At 41.9% G+C, this 22,905-nt stretch overlaps 1 protein-coding gene across 3 annotated transcripts in view; it reads right to left on the bottom strand.

Moving 5' to 3' along the window:
• Positions 1-22,905, bottom strand: part of gpc5c (glypican 5c) — a 113,648-nt gene that overhangs the window by 77,693 nt on the left and 13,050 nt on the right. For all 3 annotated transcript variants that reach the window (XM_028594154.1, XM_028594152.1, XM_028594153.1), the window contains exons 2-3: positions 17,457-17,618; positions 2,890-3,593 (exon numbers count right to left, since the gene is read on the bottom strand). In XM_028594154.1, coding sequence (XP_028449955.1) covers positions 2,890-3,593; positions 17,457-17,565 — 813 coding nt within the window. In that variant the 5' untranslated portion in view covers positions 17,566-17,618. The remainder of the gene's footprint in view (positions 1-2,889; positions 3,594-17,456; positions 17,619-22,905) is intronic.

The following is a 22,905-nucleotide window of genomic DNA, read 5'->3' as shown; positions in this document are numbered from 1 at the left end:
TCCCTGCTCCAGGCTTGCTTGCCACCCCATGAATACCAAGCAGGCACACACACACACACACACACACACACACACACACACACACACACACACACACACACACACACACACACACACACACACACACACACACACACACGAAATACAAGCTGGGTCGCTCTCTGCATAGTTATATTAGGTCAGTCTTTAAGCCTGGGTAACCAACCCTCCTCTGTCTGCACATGCATGTGCTTGCAGTAAGTGCCTATACATATGGATGTGTGTGTTTAATTTAAGTGTTTAATGTAGAACCATTCAGGCTCTGTGATGATCCTTCACAACTTGAAATAGTACCACACCAGTGCCTTTGCATGTGTAAGACCATTAACTACTAATTACCTGCACTTTATGTTACTGCCAACTATTTTCCAAATTGCTATACATTGTTAAATGTGGTTTTTTTTCACCTTCCAGGCAGACGTTTGTTTCAGTTCATTCTAATACAAACTTTACAGTATTGAGTACTTCAACCAATCAGACCAACGGCCCGGGTGACGTAGCAGCGACATCGGCATCAATGGGTTGCTGCCATGGAGTGCTGCGCTTCGGTGGGCACTATATTGAATGTAAACAAAAAGGTGCTTGGTCGCTTCTCTATCGTCATTGTGTTAAACCCGCCAATAGTGCGCCAGGTAGATAAGTGATTGGTTCCCGCAAATTTATAACGGAAGCAGGATAGATAAACGTACATGTTTCCAGCCTGAGCTGTAGGGGGAAATCAAATCGCCGGCAGATCGGGCTGGGTTTACCCAGTCTACTAGAACATGGTATGTTAAAAAAAACACATTTTTCTCATACTGTCTGTTTGAATATAACTTTATTGACCATCTGTCGTTTTTCGCACCTGTCTCTTTAAGCCCCCCTCCCAAAAAAAATCTTTGATTAGACAGTTTTCCCGGTCTTCCACATGTGCACTCTCTGCGTCTCTGCTGTTATTGCAGCTGGGGAGTAACTGTAACGCCACGGTGGCGGCACTTTCCACCTTGGCTATATGTAGTATAGCTGTAACATCACAACCGTACAGAAGACCTGATGACTCGTTTAAATGCACCGTTACTTAATCCATTTATCATACATTTATTATTTATATAGCACCTCAAACTGGTTCATAATAAAAACAAAGATGCAAATCTCGCTTTTTACAATAGAGTAAACTTGGCCTCTTCACTAAGTCACCACAGCAATTGTTAATCTTTGAGAATAATTGACAATACTTCTTTGGAAGACTGCACTGTACATTAAGTCAAACAGCCAATAGCCAAGACGAAGTTTAATCCACTAACAGCTTGCCCATTATGGCTGCTATAGTGTTGTCTTACAGTTTTAGTCCAGTTCTGGGAACATTTCCAGTGGAGACTGGAACAGTGGTACCATTAAAGATATTAGGGAACAACTGCACCATACATAACCCTATCAAAATTTTGGTCTTCCCTTTCTGTGGTCCCATATTCAACACAGTTCATCACAGAAAGTCCAACTGAGTAGGCTAACTCAAAGTGACAAAATACTGTATGTATATAAAAACTGTAACCTGTCATAGCCAACTAATGAGCTGAAGATGGGTATAGGGATGAGGATTAGAGAGACACAGACTGGGAGAATATCAGAAATAACAACTGGGGAAAGTCAAGTCCAGCCACCTACTCAGAGAGGGCCATTAAAGGTAGTGGAAGTATGATGTCCGGAACTCTCCAGCTCATGCCCAGGGGAGAGGCATGTACAAGTGCTCCTATAGGTTAATTTAAAAACATTAGAAACACATGCACTGCGTCAACAACCAATGCTGGAAATGTAAAGGGGAGAGGGAGATGCAATAGGGACTGAACGCTAGTGAAAATGCTTGTTGTGTTCCTCTTGATGATGTACTTAAATCTCTGCTAATCACCTTTTTCTCCATGGTGTATGACTCACGTTACCTTACACCCACATGCATGACCCCACCCTATATAGAGAAAGGAGGCTATTGCTTAAAATGTGAAGATAACGATCACAGTGTACTGTATCTACCGAAAACGCTGATTTAAATGTTATCTCAAATGAATCAAATGGCTGACATGTAAACAGAATAACTACTCAGTGTGTATTACATCTTATGTGTATTATATGTTCCTTGGTATGCAGGGATATATAAGAGGAGGAAACTATTACAGATATTTAATCTCAAAGTTTTAAATTGTAAAAGTAAGCACAATGTCCAACTCTAAATTGATCTTTTGTTTATTCAGTATAGTTTAACCATAATGCTTGCTGTGAACATAGGAATACAAATCTAAGATAACTTGCAAAACAAATGCATTTTAACTGTAGATTTAACTGCAGTGCCAGTTTTAAGAAATGTCTGGCAGTCATCCATGAAACCCTTTGTGTTGTGAACATCCAATTCAAAACCATATATATTATAAGGCATATGGTGGTACTCACAGCATGCAAGTGCACAAAATCCCCATTTTATCTACTACTTTTCTCATTTTCATCACAGTCAAAAAGGGATTTATATTATCCATAAATAGTCAGAACATTTAAAACGATGGTGACTTTTTCCTGCCTTGCCTTCTCTAGCCTCAGCTCAGCCTGAATTTATTTAGAAGGAGGCTGAACTTTTTATTTTGTATAAACATTATTTTTCTCTGAATAGTTTCAACACTGTGCAAACATTAATGCTGTGTGCAGGGTTCTTTGTTGCATCGGTGGAAAAAAAAAAATTCACAACCCACAAGCAGCCTGCAAAACCTTTCCAATCAATACATTGAACGCTGCCAAGGTAAATGAATGAAACAAAGACGTCAAACAAAAAGGTTTGAAGGCCTTTTTGCATGTGCCATTAAAGCTGCTGATCTAGTGTGTACTCACCGTGGCAGTGATGAGTGGACCATGGAGCTGTGCGTAGAGCAAGGCCTCATTAACGTGCTCCCTAACCCCCAGCAGGGCTAGTTCCAGACTGTGGTGCCCCGCCATGGCGTGGGTTAGTTGCTCCAACAGGCTGGTATACCTCCTCCAAGGCTGATCCAGCTCTGACACGCTGGCCAAGCAGCCTCGCATTACATTCAGACAGTAGCCCACGCAGGGCTTGATGAGCGTCAGGCCTCTGCAGTGGGAGCAGTACACCATCTTCACCAGGCCCTTCACACACTCTTTGCTCATGCTGACATTTTCAGTGGCATTCATCACCTCCAGACCCTCCTCCAGGGCCAGGCCCAGTTGTCTCCCGGCTCCCAACGCCTCAGCCAGCTCCTGGGCCATGACGGCTGGATGAGGCCCAAAAGGGTTGACATCCTGCCTGATCATACGGAGACAGTCACCCATTTCACTGCCCATCATCATGCTGCCATCAATGCCTGGATTGATGAGCCGTGTGTAGACGAGTGGGAAGAGGTTGTTAAAAAATTGGTGAACTGACGCCTCCATGGAGACGTTGGCCCCGCGGAGGTAGAGGGAGAGTGAGGAGAAGAGTTGGTTAACATGGGGTAGGGCATGGCGGGACAGGGATGAGTAGGTTCCCTCCAACAGAGAACTCAGGTGGCCCTGAGAGAAGGACAGAAGGTACTGGAACATGTCTGCAAAGAGAGCAAAAGAGAAACACAGGGATAAGAGATAGAAGAAAAGACAGATGACATTTATATGAGAGGAATATTGATAATCATTGATGACATGATTTACAAGCTCTCCATGAAATGAGTAAGGCATCCAAAATGCAAAGACCATATCCAAACCCTGGCTCCTGACCAGCTAAGCTTGGCTTGTCTGCATCAGTACGTTGGGTTGAGAAACCAGTGTCGAGTTTTTCTATAATTTGGTTGCATGTCATTATGTATGAAGTCATTACCCCAATAAGGAAGTATTAAGGACAGAAAGAGACAAAGACAGACAGTGAAACAAACACACACACACACACACACACAGATTTCAACATTTGATATGAGCAGCAACCGCAAATCAGTTCACATTTTCTTTGGTAAATACTGTATATTCCAGATACTGCAGGGGTGTTTGACAGGCTACCAGCCTAACACACACACACACACACACACACACACACACACACACACACACACACACACACACACACACACACACACACACGCGTTTAGTCATCAGGTTCTTACGGTATGTAATTTCCTGGTAAGCAAGTGAAGCTGTAAAGCAATCAATGATGTCAGTGCAGAGGCTGATTAGTGCCAATGAGGTGCCACTTCTTGCCAAGCAAGGTACTGTAACAGAGACGGAATGACAGAGGGTAAAACAAGGGCGAGGAAAAAAAAGACATCCAAGAAAAACAGCTTGACTCTCGTTCCTGGTCATTTTCTCTGCTTTTTCTCCAATATACCCCTTCGCCTGTCCTCATTTCACTGCTCACTGATGTGGTTTATAATTGAGTCTACTAGAAAATTAGTATTAATTTGATCAAAAGTTATCACATAAGAACAAAAAAATGCGAATGAGGTGACTTCTACAGTAGAGTCTAACTCATCCTTTTGTCCCACAATCTCCTTTACTACCCGTCCACTTAATCTCGTCACTTTTCATTTTGTTTCCCTTCGAAGCAACTCTCTGCACATTCTGCAACTGTGTGGGACTGTATGTATAATGTGTGTGTGTGTGTGTGTGTTTGTGTGTGTGTGTGTGTGTCTGCCTGCCTGCGTGCGTATGTGTGTGTGTGTCCTGGACACAACACTCTCCTATGGGGTGTGATGTCAGCTTAAAAGCATGACAGGACATGAAGGAGCAGTAGCAACTGTACAGAAATTGAGACAGGAGAAGGAGGGTGCCAACCCTCCCCCCACCCCATACTGTACACACACATACATCCATAAAATGAAAGAAAAAAAGTAAGGATAAGCCCACAGTGTGTGAAAATTGTTAACTTGGATTTCCTTGATGTTAACACTTAAATATTCATTTACACAGTAAATCTCTCTTAGCACAGTGATTGTTACCAAATGCGTATGTGTGTGTTTGTGTGTGTGCCTGTATGTATCCAGCCCCTCCCGGCTCACAGACAGAAGGATAACAACAGTCATGTCCTCCTCAACAGCTGCACTAATATGACCGCTGTCTGTGACACACGGGGACTCCCCACTGGCCAGCTAAAGGCCCAACTCATTTGTAATGCACCATAAAGCACCATCGTCATGATCAGAGCTGCCCCAGCACGCATAACATTCAAAGTTGGAGCCGATTGGATGGGTTTGGAAGAGCGTGACTGTGTGTGACAGAAATATAGCAGACACACATGACAAGTAATATGGGCTGTTAGGGATTTTTACTGTTAAGCAAAGTCTGACTGTAGGCGGAGAGCATAGGTGGAGATGACCGGCCAGAGACAGACCAAGGAGAGCAACAAAATGAGAAACACAAAAAGAAAAAGAATGAGCAAAAATAGCATTAGATTAGCTGAGAAGTTACAGTTTAAGTCCCACATCAGTGTCTCCTCAGCCTGTGGGGCTGCAGAGTTGAGACCAGTGTGCGGTCTGCCTGCCAGTCAGACATTTACACCACAAGATGTACCCACAGGCTTAGGTTACATGGAATTACATAATGTTATTATAAAATGATCATGCTCAGAAATACCATGGTTTAATGTTACTCTCTGTGAGCCGTGGTGGGGGCAAAACAAAACTAGACTAATCTACGCGACAAGACAATCAAGTTTTCTCAAACAGACAAATTCCCAAAAAAAAAAAATCAGTCTTTTACTTCTCAAGCACACCATGACTGGATGCACATATTTCAAAGGGTTTCTGACAGGATCATTAAATCCTAAAGACATTCCGTACTTGTTAAAAAATCATATTTTTATTTGCCAAGAGAGTGACACTGAGAGAAAAACACGAAAGAGGAAAAAAGGGAAAAGAGTGGGAGACCGCCAGGAAAAGTGGAATAAAAAGAAGCGACTGAACTTTGAACAAGAAAAAACAACTACTGTACAAGTGGACTCCACCTTGCGAACATGCTCTGACATCTGGATTCATTTGGCCCCTGGGTCTCTACAGAAGTACAGAAGTAGGACAAAGAGTCCACCTTTCTTCCTCTCCATACTTCCACTGACAAACAAAAAAAACTGGATCCCATGGTTCATTCATTTTGAACATCAGTTATTTTCTGTTCTCTATCAAGTCCTCTCCCACACTCAAATGTATCCGGTTTCTCATTCTGTGAATACTGGGAAACTGAGTGATAACAAAAAAAACAAGAAACCAGCAGCTTTTTAAGTCCTAACTACCATTGCATGATAGTCAATTGGGTTAGATTGTTCTGGCTGACCACAGTGTCTGAATGTGGATCTGACCACACTCCATTCAGACACGCAGTCATGGGTGGCTATCATTACCATGTCACATACTCATACCCATCGGTAAGCCTTTTGGGAAATAAAGTCTGGCTGGAATGAGGCTATTTTGCATGGAGCAATTATCTTTAATTTCCCAGGAAGTCCTAAAAACTCTGAAATTCAAAACACATAATTGTCAAGCTAGCTATACAGGAATAAATGAACAGGCTTGCTTTGTCTGTGGCCCTGTGCGGCTAATCTGACATGCTCTCTGCTCGGAATAAACAAGGTATTAAACGGATAGAAAAGCGGCAGTGGCAAAGCAGAGGAAGCCTTTGTCTTGCAGTGGCTTAAACGGAGTATGTATTATGACTCTGGGATGGGATATTAGACCATATCTTTCCACCAATGCTATGCCAAGGCCACTCTCTGAGATCACTGGGTTTAATCATAAGAAGCTATTTCCACTTTACATTCTGCATGGCAACCCAGTGTTTTACTGGCACAATTAGCATCACCATGGTGAAGCTTCCACAATAACAGAGTCAAAATAAGCACAGTGATTTAAGTGACAACTATAGTGTTCTTATAGTGCCTTTGCTGCACAGCAGTCACTGATTTTTAAGCACTCTCACACTGAGAGAGATGCATGTAGGCGTGTGTGTCTAACAACTTTTAAGCAAACTTTGAAATAAATGTGAATTAGGCGCGTTTCCATCCACTGGTTTGGAGCGAATAAACTTGTGAACTTTTACTTGTGTAAAGCGTAGTTTTGTCAGAAAATAGGAGTATATGGTAGGCTTTATGCATGGCTGTAATCCGCCAGTATATAGTAGAAGAAGTAGAGGTTTCGAACCGGAAACAAAACAAGTCACCTTGGCCATTTAACCCATCTACGAGAGAACATTGGAGAGGTCATCAGGAATTTGGTTCAATTCGGGCAAGTTTGAATTGTTCCTTCATGTCAGCGAGGCTTTGGCCATGTTTCATGCTGTCCGGAGACAAAGACAAATTAATGCAATGATTTTAATGCACGTAGATGTAGACAGTCTGTGTAAAAGTGAGTAGATATTTAAGCTAAGGCATCAAAGCTGGGTTGCCAAATCTCAGCACAGACATGTGGCACCAGACAGCCATCACAGACCAACATGGTAAGTGTGTATAAAGAGATTGAACAAACTGATTATAGTGTATTATCAGTAGTACAGCAGTATTAGTTCTAGTAATGGAAGTAGTTGCTTTTGTTGCAGTAGTAAGTTATTTGTTAATTTCTATTTAAACCCTGTGTGTAGCACTTGAAAGATTCTGACTTTGGTGACTTCCAGTGGTGGCATTCAAAAAGACACTGTGGCAGACAGCAATGCATGCTGCAAGGCATCTACACCGTTACGTCAGTTATACATGTGTGCAGTCTTTACAGTATGGTCGACCAGAGCTCCAAAGTGTGGCTTAACTTCACAGAGAAATGTAATGACCAAAAGAAAATATTTTGTATGTACATAACATTTAACTTGACAGAGCATTTTCTGAAGTCTAAGAATTTCTGAAATCCCTCGTCCTTAGACATAATTCCCCAGCCAGCTAATGTAGTATGTCCAATACAATTACAAACAAACGTAAAACAGCAAACTTATATATTTTTTTCTTCATTTACCACTTAAATTTTCTTTTAACCAAAACTATTAACTCTAAAGTTAAATAATTAAACTAATTACTCATAACATGTCTTGTTTGCATGGCACTGCCAAATATGAGCCATCTTTGCTACTCCTGTAAAATCCTGGAAATGCATTGTGTCCCATTAGATAAAGATAAGGGACTGCAGATGAAAATAGCTTTCTGGCTAACTCTGGCATATTGACAGACATTTTTATTAATATGCACTGTAATATGTCCCTGTAATAAATTAATGAAAAAAAAAAAATATATATATATATCTCAATCTCAGATGTGGTCTGTTGTGTGATCAGATCAGGGGTTCTACGACACTTGCCCAATCAAATTGTCATTGTATTGCAATTAAGCCTTCACTTTTTAATATAAAGTAAAATAAACAAATGACCATTAACAATTAAAAACTCTACCTAAAATTAAAAAGTGGAAACACAAAATGTATACACTGAGGTTAACTATGGGATAAACTGTTAAAACAAAGTGTTGCATTCTTGATTTCACATAAATGAAAATATTTCAATCGAAAAAATGGAAAATTGACCATGTGTGGCCCTGGAACCTATCCTGTGCGGGGTTAGAGGGTTTACTCTGTCTGTGTCATAAGTGACACTGCATCTTTTAACAAGTGACAGTATGAGTGCGTGTACAGTATGTCTGTATTTTGAAGTATGTGCATGCAGGCCTGTAGAGATGGGTGTGCATACGTGCGTGCTTGAAGCATGATGCGGTAATATTGTGATAATGAGGTAGGAGACACTGTTCTCATACCATGGACATGTGGGCCCTTCCTATCTTGGCAATCAGTCCTTACTGGACCTCACCAACCATCATCTTAGGCAAAGCATTTTAATCCTACCACAGGCTTGAGTTTCAGACAGGTCACCACAGAGATATATGACATAGTGACACATGTGTAGATTACATATCCTTGTTTTAATTAGTAGAATTACTGTACATAGGGCAATCTCCCACTCTGCACTTGTCATCTCTGGTTACAGGGGAGAGCTGCGATGTCATACAATCTCCCAGCCTCTAACCTTTCAGCAAACAGTTTAATGGTAATAAACTATTAATAAGTCAATGAATCAAGCTGTTGATTCATCAAACTTCGTGTGGTAAAATCACATGTCTAAAGTCTAAAGTGGGAGCATGACTCATCTGTCAAACAACAGGCGCAGACAACGCTGTTCACGCAAATTTGACCTGCAAGAACTGGGGGGGCCTGCACTCTTGCCAAAAAACAATGTGACTCCACGAGCACCTCAGAAACCCCACACTTGAAACCTGATATGTGTCTGCACAAATTTCAGCGAATCCTGGCCCCAAATCCTAATTTCCTTGTCTTGTCCTATCAGGGGGCCAACAGGTGGGATAATGAGCTTGTGATGGGGGAGGGGTTTGGGGGGGGGATTAAAAAGGCAGCCCAGCTATATCAAAACTCTGAAACATAAACAATTCCACAGATGCCAGGGCATTCGGGGGGCTGATAGGACAGGAGGGGGATCACTACTTTCTGCTCTGGCTAAAGTAGGGAAACATGATCGAAGGCAGGGGAATGAGCAGACGAGAGAAGGATGGGGACAGAGGAGACAGAGCATAGGGGCAGTGGGTGAGGGGCTGAGCGAAGAGCAGGGGAGGGAGGGTTGTTCAAATGGCTAATGGCATAAAGGGGAGATTTGGAGGGCCAGCATGAGGGCAGACTGTTGACAGGCTGATGGACAGCACTTCTGGTCCTACGCATTAAGGGGGCCACAGGTCTACAGTGACCCCCCATTTCTCTTTTGTTTATTGGCATATAAATCACAGTGTCTCTTTTGATATAGTGTAGCGCTAAGGAGCAGCACAGACTGTCATACACAAAAAGGATTGGCACTCATTGGTAATTACTGAAAGCTACAAAACAACAAAATGTATGCCAGTTGCACCAGTAGGAATGACTTCTGAATCTTGAATACAGCGCAAAGTAGCCTTAATGCACATGCTGTACAATATGAAAGTTCATATTCATCTTGGAGGGACGGCGACATACGTTTTACTCCAGAGATTTAGTTGTGAAATATTGCTTAAATCTGTAGATTAAATGAAAGTAGAAAATGCCCATCAAAAAAAGGCTCCAACAGGGAAAGAAAAAAGAATTTGATTTGATTCCATGCAACAGCAAATCAGCTGCCATTGGCTTATAACGCTGCAGACCGGAACATTAGGAATCTAAAAGAATGGAGGCACTTTCTCCAAAACCTGGCTACATTGTTGACAGCCTGTAATTTTGTGATGAACAAATAAACCTTGTCCAGGTAATCACCCATTATATAAGTGGAAACTGATGATGACTAAAAGGCGTCCGGAGAAAGAGACTGGACTCCAGATTTTCATGAAAAAGGAAAGGAAACGTTTAGGCTAACATGAGATTAACATGAAACAGACCCTTGAACTGACCCTGAAGTGTGAAAGGAATTTGAGATGAAAGGAAGTCTAATGAAAAATGTTCCACTTTTCTTAGCAGGTGTGGCCCCTGGTTTAATTTTTCAGCTTTATTGTGAATCGAACATACACAGGGTCACTTATGCATTGTTTCAATTATGAGCCAAAACTACTCTTTGATAAGGCCTAAGCCTTTATCCCTACGCCATTAAAAACAACACAAAAACGCTTCAATCCATTTTGTGGCCTGAAATAAATCAAATAAAAAAAGGAAAATACAAAATAGTCAAGATCAAAAATGTAAAAATATTTGTAAAGGACAAATTCCCTCATTAGTTCCAGTATTACGAGTTTGCCAGTGATAGACTGCGCTGTGGTTGATTTAAAACCAGACCCATGTCTGTTCAGTTTGGCAGACAATACAGCAGATATCATAATCCATCATGGATCGTACAAACAGGACACGGCTGGACAGGGTCAGAACTTTTTTTTTTTTGTCTGTCCATTTCTCTCATTTATTGTACCTCCGCCTCTGGAATAGAATGGATGAATGGCTGTAGGATCAGTGAATAAAGCCTACCATGGGGACTCCTTAATAATGCGCTAGGAGCCACAGAGGCGAGGAGGAAGAAGGGGGAAAAGCAGAGGAGTGTCCAACACAGGGCGTAATGAGGGAAGTGGGTTGACATGAATGAGGGAGTGATGAAGTGAGTTGGTTGTGAGAGATGGGAGATGGTACGCCAACTCCAACCTACTTTGGGCTGAAGTAACAGTGTGAGTCATAACACAGAGACATCTACATCACAATGCTCATCCACTTATGCATTAAAAGCACACACCCTGATCTCCCACAGGCGTCGGATGGAAGCAGACCTTACATTGGTCAAAATCCACCTTCATTTCCCTTAACAATATTTATTTATTTATTTGATTAGGACAATGCACATTTCTGTAAATGTGCCAGTGTTAGCCAATTGGCTAATTTTCAACAATTATCTCCTTCATTTAAACTGAACAAAGGTAGAAGTGTGACAATTCTCAAAAAGGGAAGTAGCCTATAGTCCGTTAATTATGTTGGTTAACAGACATTTTATGGATAAAGATTTTGGCTGCCAGACACCAGTGCACACGCAGATTTATATCTCAAACACATGCCCACACACACACGCACACGCACGCACGCACGCACACACACACACACACATTTTATGGCTTGTGGGATCATTCTGGGAAGGACGGGTGAAGCAGAGTCAGAGACAGGACACAGGAAAAGGCCAGGCTGGACCAATCAGCAGCAGGAGAGTACAATCCCCATCAGCCAGACAGACAGATTGTGTTCCATAAAAGCCAAATTCTCTTGGACGGAGAACAAGCCCCGGGAGATGCGATTTTGTCCGATTACCAAGAAACATCCTGGACATCAAGCTTATTGTGCTCATACGATAGTAGTGAGACTGATGAAGCTTAGTCTACATTGAGAGTGTTTGTTGAGGCTAGCGGAAAAGCAGCGTCAGAAATAGTGTTTGTAAAGTAAGCCATTCCGTTAGAAAGAAGAGATAGTATTGGCGAGAAATCAAGGGGTATTTATCTCAGTTTCACTTCATGCTAGTATGTCAAATGATGGCGGTGGAGACTTAGGCAGGCTAATCTACACAGACTTCATATTTGTTTAGGCTTTGGATGTAATATCGGGGAGCATGAATGGTTGGTGAGGAAGACTCAGGCTGTTAGGGACTAGAATAACAATGGTGAAGAAAAATGAAAGGAGACATTGCGGGTGAAGATGGAGAAGAATTTTGTGTTTATGGTTTCATTCTGTGGAGTGCACTCTTGGCAGCTGGTTTATCTTTGAGACATTGGGGGTTCCCTGCAGCGCACATGCCAGCACACAAGCTGTTGGCATGGCGCCCACCTAGACCCAGCATGCTCTTGTTAAGCAACCAATGCTGGCAAAGCATGGACCACAGACAGAGAGAGAGACACCCACCCAGGAAGAAAGAGGGAGAGTTGTCAGAGAGCAGCAGTGAATCAACAGGGTTCTGCCCTGTTGATTCTATAAAAGGCAGACCTTGATAAACACACACACACACACACACACAAAACACACACATTTGATACAATCATATTGAAACACACCTGTGCACACTTTCACTGAAACTTTCCTGAAACCATGAGCCCTCTCTCCATCTAATTTTTCTGTTCTCTCTCTCTCTCTCTCTCTCTCTCGGCCCAATTCCATACTCCTCTGTTCTCACATATTCATGTTAAGGTGAGAGGGGCAGATGAAAAGCAGAGGTAATTAGGGAAGCTTTAAGTGTGACTTTATGACTGTGCGAGGCTTTGAGCTTTTCCCCTCTCTCCTCCCTCCTTCCCTTTGTTCTTTCCCCCCTTTCCCCAAGCCTGCAAAACTCTGAGGGATACACATCCTGCCCCTTATGTGTCATGTCTACTCAGGAGACTAGAGAGGCGTAGATAAAGCGCGCACACGCACACACACACACACACACACACACACACACACACACACACACACACACACATATATTTGCTCCCACTATTCGGCCCATAAACACGTTTCCCCTCCACCCTGTATGATTAAATGAGACGTGTAGGGATGGATTCCGGATATCCTCCCTAATTTGAGCATGAGCTCATGGTGCAGCGCAATGTCATCCTGTGTCCAAGCATCAGCCTCTAGAGCAATAACCCTGTCGGTCAAAACATCTGCAGAAAAAAAAAATACATGCAGACATGAAGTAAGAGAAGAAAAGAACAAATGATGTGAGAGAGGATGGGCTTAAAAGATCACAAGCTAAATGACAACTTCCAGACAAATGCAGAGAGAGATTGCAATATAGATAGAGGGGTTTGTGTCTGATGATAGAATGAAGATAGGCCACCACAGCCAAGTGATTCATCACTTATATCATTTGCACACACGCATATAGACATGCAGCTACACATGCCCACGCAAACGCACATGAATCATCACTATTTTAATAAATAAGACAGCCGCCTTTACATAGGATGTGTTGTGTAAGCCACCCAGGATGATCCTGACACTAAAAGTGAAGACAGGAGAAATTTTCAATCAAAACAGTTTAATCTGGGGTGGTTTATAACCAATACGGCTTCAGGCTAGAAATCACTGTCTGTCTGTCTATGCCTCGAGGGGGAATGAGAGACATGGGGGGGGGGGGTAAGGAGTGTACAGAGCAACAGACATGGAGAATACAGTCTACTGTATCCAAGCAGGCAATCAGGGAGGCTGCAAAGTCCCAAGGGGCTGGGAGACAATTACAGTAGGTTGAACTCAGCCACCTGTGAAAGCCTGGGGGGGATAAACAGTCCCTGGGGGGAGACACACCAACAAGCCATACAGTCAGTGTTTCTTTTCTTTCTTTAATGATTCTCACGTCTCCGAGATCTCTTATTCTGCATTCTAACATTAACAGCTGAAGCCCTCAAGTGTCCCTGTGTCTCAGGTTGTGGTTTTGATCACTTTGTCTCTTGCATACAGTCGTGCACAGGCTGTCCCCCAGGACAGAAAGATTGGGAGGGGGGGGTTCTGAAGAGTTCCTTTATAATGAGACAAGGATCCGCTAATTATGTCGCCTCAATAAGGAAAGGCAGCGTCTTTGCCATGTCTTTCTCTCTTCTGTCTCTCTCTCGCTCTTTCTCGAATGAACTCCTTGTCCCTTCATTCAAGGACACCTAAAGTTTTAAATGTGTTGCACTTTCATTGATGATAGAGAGCTATCTAGGCCAACAGAATACAGCTCTCTTAAAAGCATTTGTCAACTCCTGTGAGGACAACTTGAGCCTTGAGGTGGTCATGGTGACTTGCAAGGGTGGTAAATATTGTACATGCTCACATGTCTTTGGTACACATGTACGCAAAAACACACACAGACACACACACACACACACACACACACACACACACACACACACACACACACACACGTACGTCATGGCCTTTAGCTGTGGGCCAGGTCCCCCTCATATCGGTAACACTAGTGATCAAATGCGTCAGCATTTTCTTGACATCTGCTTCCCAGCAGTGTGAGTATAGAGTATACCAAGATACTTACTCTCTTGCTCATCATTCCCACCTGTCACACACACACACACACACACACACACACACACACACACACACACACATTGGATTGCCTGCACAACAATTTGCCAACAAGAGATTGCTGCATATTGGACTGAACAAGTAATTCACACGGGGGCTTGTTGCAAGTAACTAAAAGTAAGGCTCTAACCCAACAAATCCACTGATGAACAAGTAGCTTGGGCAAATAGACTTACAACTATTCTAGTGGCCAATCCATCTGTTCAACTTTCTCTCAGCCAATCGGGAGGCCACAGAGAGGTGTCCAAACAGTAAGATAACCCCAGATCTGATTGGCTAGAACAGGCTGACAGGCCAAAGCCATTGATGGCAGCTCTAAGCTGGCCCAGCTTAGACTGGGCTCTGTGGTTGACACCTACCCACCATCAGGCACCCAACACTTAACTATGGCATGGATTAGGAGTCTGTCTGTTTGTGTGTTGGGGATGAGAAAGGAAACCTAGGGGGGCTGGCCCGGTGTATTGGGAAAGTTCAATAGTAGGAGGGAAGATGGATAAGAGGATATACTACGGAGGACATAGTTGTTAAAGAAAAAGATGCAACATGCTTGCATGATTTAGGGCGTGGCAGTCACAGGGTAATATCTGGCAGCATAAAATGTAATCTGTTCCTTTATATTATTACAGATTAAGAAACATTTGCACAACAAAAAAACTGAGCATTTATAAATGTGGTCTGTGTTTATGGGGTCAGACTCATGACATGACAACTCCCACACATGACAAAGCACAGTAGGGCCTTTAGGGCTGTCAAAACAAAGGCAGGCCAATGAAAACACTGACACACACACACACACACACACACACACACACACACACACACTACTCGCAGACACACTCCTTACACACACAAACCATCTTCTTTCTATTGGGCTTGTCTTTTTGGCTAAACTTTCGCTATCAGCAGGAGTGATTTTGAGTTGAAACAATAAAAGCTACAGTGGATATACAAAACACACACACATAGGACTTGTCGTTACAAGATTTACGGTAAGACTTGAATGACAGACAGATGAAAAGCTGAAAAGAAAATAGTAGCCACATCATGAAAGAATTATCAAATAAGCAGATTAACAGCAGATGAGCAGAGCCTGCAGACAACTGGCTCAGTGGTAAACTGCATGCAATGCAATTGGACAGATACAGAACAGACAAAAAGGGGTAGGAGCAGAAAGCTACCCACTAACAATTTTCCACCATCCGGCGTGTGAATAACAGCACCAAGGGTATCAGCCAAAATCATATTCTCATTACTTCATGCGGTATATGAACCACTTGCTACTTCACATTCCACTTGAGGCACTCAGACAGCACTGAGACTGTCCTTAGAAGGTCTTGTAAATTAAGGGATAGTGACATCATCATTTTCGGCACTACCATACTCCAGTTTCTATTGTTATTCCATTGTTATTTTCCATCTTGGCCTTTTCTGGGTATGTGGAACACCTGATCTTCATTCTCCGCAGGCTCGCTCAGACATGAGGTAAGAAGGGAAAGATCTTAATGATGATGAAAAGGACAAATACCAGGAAAACTATTCAAACATGGTTGCTTCTATTCATATAACCTGCTTGTAAAACAACTGAGGGCCTTATCTCCAGCACTCAGTGAACACCTACATAGTAATATGCGTGAAGGGATTTGAAATTTCAGATCTTGGTGGTGTTTTAGTATGTTAAACATGTGACAGTAATATATATCCTGGCCAGATGACACAAGTTAAACAGGACAGTAATCAATTCCAGGACAACACTGTTTGAAAATAATACATTCTTCATAACTCTCCGTTTAATTCTCTATTGCACCATTTGTTCAAATATAATACGAGTTGGACACCAACATCCACATCCATCATAAAACGTGACTTGGCCAACATGGCGTCCATTGTCTTAAGAAACTAATTGCATGGTACCAAAATACCTAACACTAAAAACATCCAAACATGTCTACCATCCGGTGGGATTGTGTTTTGAGGTTTTGGGGAGGAAAAACTTGGTCTATTTCGGAAACATTTAAATTTAAATGACACTGCAACCACTAGAGGAAAAGGAAGGACAAGCTTGGGCAACTAGAGCACGGCTTGAATCAGTAGAGCGTATTTCAAAACCCTTTGGCAGGCAAAACATAACTGAAAAAAACTTTGTATCTACAGCAGGGCCTCGTTTATCTTGGACTCAAGACATCTGAACTGACCAGGCTACCAAACAGGCATCACAACCAAATAATACACCCAAAAATACACCGAACAAACAAACAAAAATAATTACTGTGCACAAATAGTTTCACTCTCCATAACTACCGTAATTTGTTCAAGGGTTCCAGTAATTGTTTTGCTGTCCTGAGAGCAGCATCAGATAATGACAAAGCAGACCATCTTCCACCAAACACTAAAGTATGAGAAAAAGGCCTCTATACCCTCTTTTTCCCATTTACCCTCAGTGATCCCTCTCCCCAGTTCTGCTGCTGCCAAACCCACAGAGAGGGAAGAGGGGGAGGGGGAAGAGGGGAACCATGCCCATTTTCTGAGTTGCACACTTGCCTGCACGCCAGCTACTGTGACCCTGGGGAACTAAGTAAAGACCTTTTTCACCAAATACTGGACAAACAAATATTCTTTGGAAGCAAGAAAGCAAACACAAAGTTATTTTGTTTTTATTGCTAAAATTGGTTTCAAATAAGGGTCATAAGTTCAGTTTCAGGTCAGCATGAAGCTTGGTAAAGTTTTAAAATGAATTTTGGAGTAGCGGTCCCATGTAGTGGTCGGTACAGTATGTACCAGAAAGCTAACTGATAACTCACCAACCACTCAATTGCAACATATTTGTTTTCCATCCATCAACAACAACTCAGTTTCTCAGGCCAATCCCATCCAACCGGCCAAAAAGCTTGGCCCCTTTGTCCCAACACTTACCCTGGAAGGCATCCGAGTGGCCGGAGATGAGGTGCTCGAGCTCATAGCTGTAGGACTGAATGTTGTGAAGTGTTTCTCTTTTTACAGCCAACTGGTAGCTCTCCTCCATCTTCCGGGTGCAGCAGGACGGACCCGGGTGCTTACAAACCAACAGATCCACATCTAGAAAAGTCAAGCAGAAATGGACATTAATTTCCTTTATCAACATGCTTTTTTTTGTCTTTATTTACAACTCAGTAGAAACACATAAAGCATATCCCAGGAAATGGAAGTGCAAAAAAATTGTGGTATCTCACTTTGGTTGAAAAAAGATGTCTTTTATACCGCAAGATAGATATAGGATTCTACACTGTGCATTGCAAAAATGTATGAGTATATCTATAGTGTACTGAGTATGCACATAGATAGACGGGCCATAACTCCATTGGGAGACAGAGGAGGCACCATGGGAGGGTGAGAAAGTAGACCAAGAATTCATCTATGTTTCCTGCTAAAAATACTGTCTCTGCTAAATATATAAATATCTTTGGCTCATACAATTGCACTAATGTCATCAATACATACATTTGTACATGCATGTATACTGTATGTCCCATGAAAACACATGCATTCACTTGCATTTTGCAATGTGAACATGCTAAACATACTGTCTCTCACAAACACAGGAAACTGTGTGAAACCACCTCTAGAATTGCAAATGCTATGATCCAATGAATAGCTCAATCAGACACAATTACATCAGCGGAACCAGAGTCCACCATGTCCTGCCAGTGTCACCTTCTTCTCACCATCGCTACACATATACACACTGTGGGCTATTAAAATGGTCCTTTCCCACACATTCCCTTGCACAGGGACATTTCCATAATGCAGAAGTCTAATATGATAACTCATTTTACAGGGGGAAGGGCTGGACGGGGTGGCTGGAGGCAGGTGTTGTAACCAGAGCCTAAAGCATGGCCTTAGGACAGACCGCAAGACCAGTGCCTCACTGTCCAAATCCCTCCATGAAACACAATAGGGTTGCATTCTCAATCCCTCTTTCCCTTTCTGCTCCCTCTCTCCCATTTGCCTGGCATATCCTAGTGAGGCCTGGGTGTCTCTTAATTACCCAGTGGGGCTCCATTTGTTCCCATCCCAGAGCCAGACGAGTGAAGTCATAACTGGCTGTCCTGCCCCTTACAGCTCATTATCTCCATCTCCACCCTTTTTATGTTGACACCGTCTCACTGTTGACACTGTTCTTGCAAAGTCCTGTCCTGTGTTTCTTGTGTGTTGAGGGAGACCACTCTTTTTTCTTGTTTATCTTGACCATCAATGTATAAAGTTTGCATATATATTTTGTTTTGGGCATACATCTGCTACTTGTCAATGTACCTCCTACCTGGCTTAAGAGTGCTCTTTTCAAAATTTGATCGATGGGTGCAATATAAATGAGAAACACAATATCAGTTTCAACATACAAACCATGAATATTTACAGGTCTAAACACACATTAAAATGAATGTTTACATGAATCTATTAATGACATTTCCCAATACCTGGTGAAGGTCAATGTAGGAGTAATTCAAAAAGATGATGGGTATGTCATAGAGCCCGACCCATAAAGGATTTTTAAGGCCGATATTGATACAAATATTTTGTGATTTAAAAATCAGATATTCCGATATATCGGCCGATATATATATATATTTAAATCCAGAAACGCGTAACAAAACATAAACAGATTTCCCTAACATTAGTTATTTGTTGTTATTTATGAGTCCTCACTAAAATAATATGATAATGCAGTTTAAAAATAAACTTATTTGTTTTATTGTCACAACGAGGAACATCAAAATATATTAAAGTTCTGATAAATAAAATGTATAAAAATACAAACTTAAGATATGAAACTAAACACGAGTGTTGCCAACAGGGACGTTGTAGAGTGCCCTCTGGTGGACAAACTATGCAACGGCAACACTCATAACATGGTTGAAGGGTGTTTCGTCCGTTTTTATTTTATTTTTTAAATTTATAATTATTATCGGCCATAATAAATGCCGATACCGATAGTTTGGAAAATGCCTAATATCGGCCGATAATATTGGCCCGGCGATATATCGGTCTGGCTCTAGTGTGTCAGTTCTAATTATATGTTTGGTCTAAGTTACGGAGACATAAAGTGAATACTGTTGGCGGTCTACCTCCTCCTGGGGTTAAATGTCATCACACCGTCTGATTTAGTGACACCAACCTTATAAAATGGATCTCTGTGTATTTGCGCTCCCGGGGGCGGTTCAGCGAAAAGAGGAGGCGTGTTCCGGCGCAAATGTTATCTGATGCTATTTTGCAGTTTCAGAAAACAATTCCGCCACTGACCAGGAAAAACCTGGTCTAAAGTCAGTGGCGCTAGTCTAAAGTCAGTGGCGCGTTATTCAGATGCTATTTTAGGGGCGTATGCTTGGCCATAATGTAGCGTGTGCACAACGCGCATACACTTCTCTCATCTAAACGGACGCAGCAGTTCCCATTTTTGCAAACCATACATAATTACAAAGAAAATTACAAAAAAAAATATTACTGAAAATGGCTTCAGGTGTTTGGATAGATCAGGAGGAACTTTACAGTACAGTCCTCAAAAAGTCCCAGCATTTTTTGTGGCTTGTTGTGATTTGCACAACATTTCCATGAATCATGGATGTGTTGATAACATAAATGACGAAATATTAGAGGACTTAAGGAGACGTGGTGTTGGACTACGGTGGGATTGGACCCTCCGGCGGAATCTGATCCGGGAGTAATGCGCGATGCGCTCCTGGTGGAGCGGGTGGACGGAGATAGAGTGGGGGGGAGGATGAAGGGGCACAACAGGAGCGAAGAAGAAGACTCCTGTTCCTGAGATTTGGATTTTGAATATGTGTGGTCCAGTGTTGGGGAGTAACGGAATACATGTAACGGCGTTACGTATTCAGAATACAAATTATGAGGAACTGTATTCCGTTACAGTTACAATTTAAATAGTTGGTATTTAGAATACAGTTACATTGTTAAAATCAATGGATTACATGACGATACTTCTCTGTTTCACGAGTTTATTCACTCTGAACAAATTAAGTCAATTTAATGCATTTTCCAGAAGCCCCGATATGAAACAGAAAAAAATTGCTATTTGCGTGATCAGTCACAATGGAGTCGGAACCGGCACGACAGAGCCAGGGCAGCAATAAGTTTCTATCTTGGAAATTCAAACAGCATTTCACATTAAAGAACGAACAGGGAGAATGAAATAGCTAACTGTGCCGTGCAGCCTCTGCTTGGCAGCAACCGACCTCCTTTCAGCTCCAAATTACTCCACTTCCAACCTCAAGAAGCATCTTAAAGTAAGTTATTTTTTTAATTAGCCAAGGGTAGTCATCTGCTGTAGTTTTACTGGTCACCTTGCTATTTTAACATTGACGTGCGACTTTACATTCTCCTAGGTGCTGATTTACTAGCTCCAGAGCCGTTTAAAGACTGACAGCCCCGTTTGACATGCTAACTAACGTTAGCTAAAATTAGCTTGTGGTAGCTTGTGGTAGCTTAGACCGCGGTTAGATTTTTATAGTATGCAGTTTGGGACTACCAATACAATAATCTATCTGCTTGTTCAGGTACACATTCAGCTGGTTGGAATAAAAAGAACACACCATTATAGACCTGTTTAGTAAGCTGGATGTGATAGCCACATTCCTACACTTATAAAACGCAATTCAATGTGGAAGTAATCCTGAAGTAATCCAAGTATTCAGAATACGTTACTCAGATTGAGTAACGTAACGGAATACATTACAAATTACATTTGTGGGCATGTATTCTGTATTCTGTAATGAAATACGTTTTGAAAGTATCCTTCCCAACACTGGTGTGGTCCTCCATGTTTCCTTCTTCAAACTTGCCGGGGCCGGGAAGCTACGATACCCATTAGCAGCATCAGCAGCACCTGTGAGTTTATCATGTGACAGCGAAAACGCAAAAGGCGGAGCAGTATGTCCTGTATGTCCCTTACCGGCTGACGTATTTTAAGGTGTCACATGAGCGTCTACCCCAGTTCATGTGAATGCAAATGTAAAATTTCAAGCCAAAAGGAATACTTTGATGAATTGATGGTGGAGGTAAATATTCATGAAAAAGGACAAGTTTGTGAACAGGCAACACATTGATAATGAACAACTAAACACGTTACACACTGGACCTTTAATTCTGTTTTAAGGTTGTCATTTCACCATATTTGGTGTGTGTCCTCTCTCCCCTTCTGTCCCTGACCCTGTTCTCCTCACTGGCTGGCTCTTCCTCTCCTTTGTGTTTGTGCGTTATCTCTGATATGAAACTAATATCCAGGGACTCACAGTGGAATCCAGCCTGGCCTCACCGTCCTTTGCGAGTAGATGCATGGAGTAAGTGATACTCAGAAGGACTTTGGCTTTTAAAGCCACCACAGCAGTCAGGACAGGCTGACTGTGTCACGAAAATACCACGCCACTTTCTGGAATCATTACAAGCCATGTCACTATGTGTATGTCCAACAGCAAACATATTGCTGAGCCCGCTCTTTTTAATCCTTGAAAATATTTTACATACAGTATATCCGCAACAGCATTTTAGTGGTTTCTACCTCAAGGCTAAGCTAAAATATGTATTGAGGACTCAGTGTAGCAGTCTTCCAAGGACTCTAAGAGTCACTGAAGACTACAATCTATTAATAATAAATAAATCTAATATAATCTAAGACATATCTATTAATATCTGATTGCCTTGTTTTTGAGTAACACATTTATTTTTTAAACCATACTCGATTTACATTTTCAGTATACAGAAAACTGACCATATAAACCTGTAAAAGGCATTGACTTCTCCTTAAACTTTTCTGGGTTTTAGCATTGAAAAAAGGCATTTGGTGTAATAAGGGTTTTGAATGGAGTTTGATGTCAACCTACAAAAAAGTATTTGCATTGAGTCTTCTAGTCATAATTTAGTATGCACATTTGGCAACAGTAACAGTTTTGAACATCTGGACAATTTTTCCCCATAATTCTTTGTAAAACAACTTAAACTCAGTCAGACTGCTTAGGGACAATGACTCAACAACAATTTTCAAGTCCAGCTTCAAATGTTTGATTGGAGTAATTGGAATGGACTTGACTAAGGCTGCGATCAGCATTGTTGCTTTTGAGACATTCCTGCATAGATTTGGCTTTATGTTTGGACCGGTTGTCTTTCTGGGAAAATAAATGACAATAATGTCAACTTTACTTTCACTTTGCCACTATGCCTTAACTTTATTTTGTGCACCGTCCCTCCAATCTCAGCCACGGAAGCCTGTAGCTACCAAAAAAAGGTGTCTTGGTGGCCTCAATCACTCACTTAATGCCCTACTCACACAGAACACTTCTGTGGCATAGTTTTAAATGTATTTATTTTCTAGGTT

This window comes from Perca flavescens, chromosome 12, assembly GCF_004354835.1.
Source record: "Perca flavescens isolate YP-PL-M2 chromosome 12, PFLA_1.0, whole genome shotgun sequence".
Lineage (NCBI taxonomy): Eukaryota > Metazoa > Chordata > Actinopteri > Perciformes > Percidae > Perca > Perca flavescens.
The sequence above is the reverse complement of the archived record's forward strand: the minus strand, read 5'-3'. Positions and strand labels throughout refer to the sequence as shown.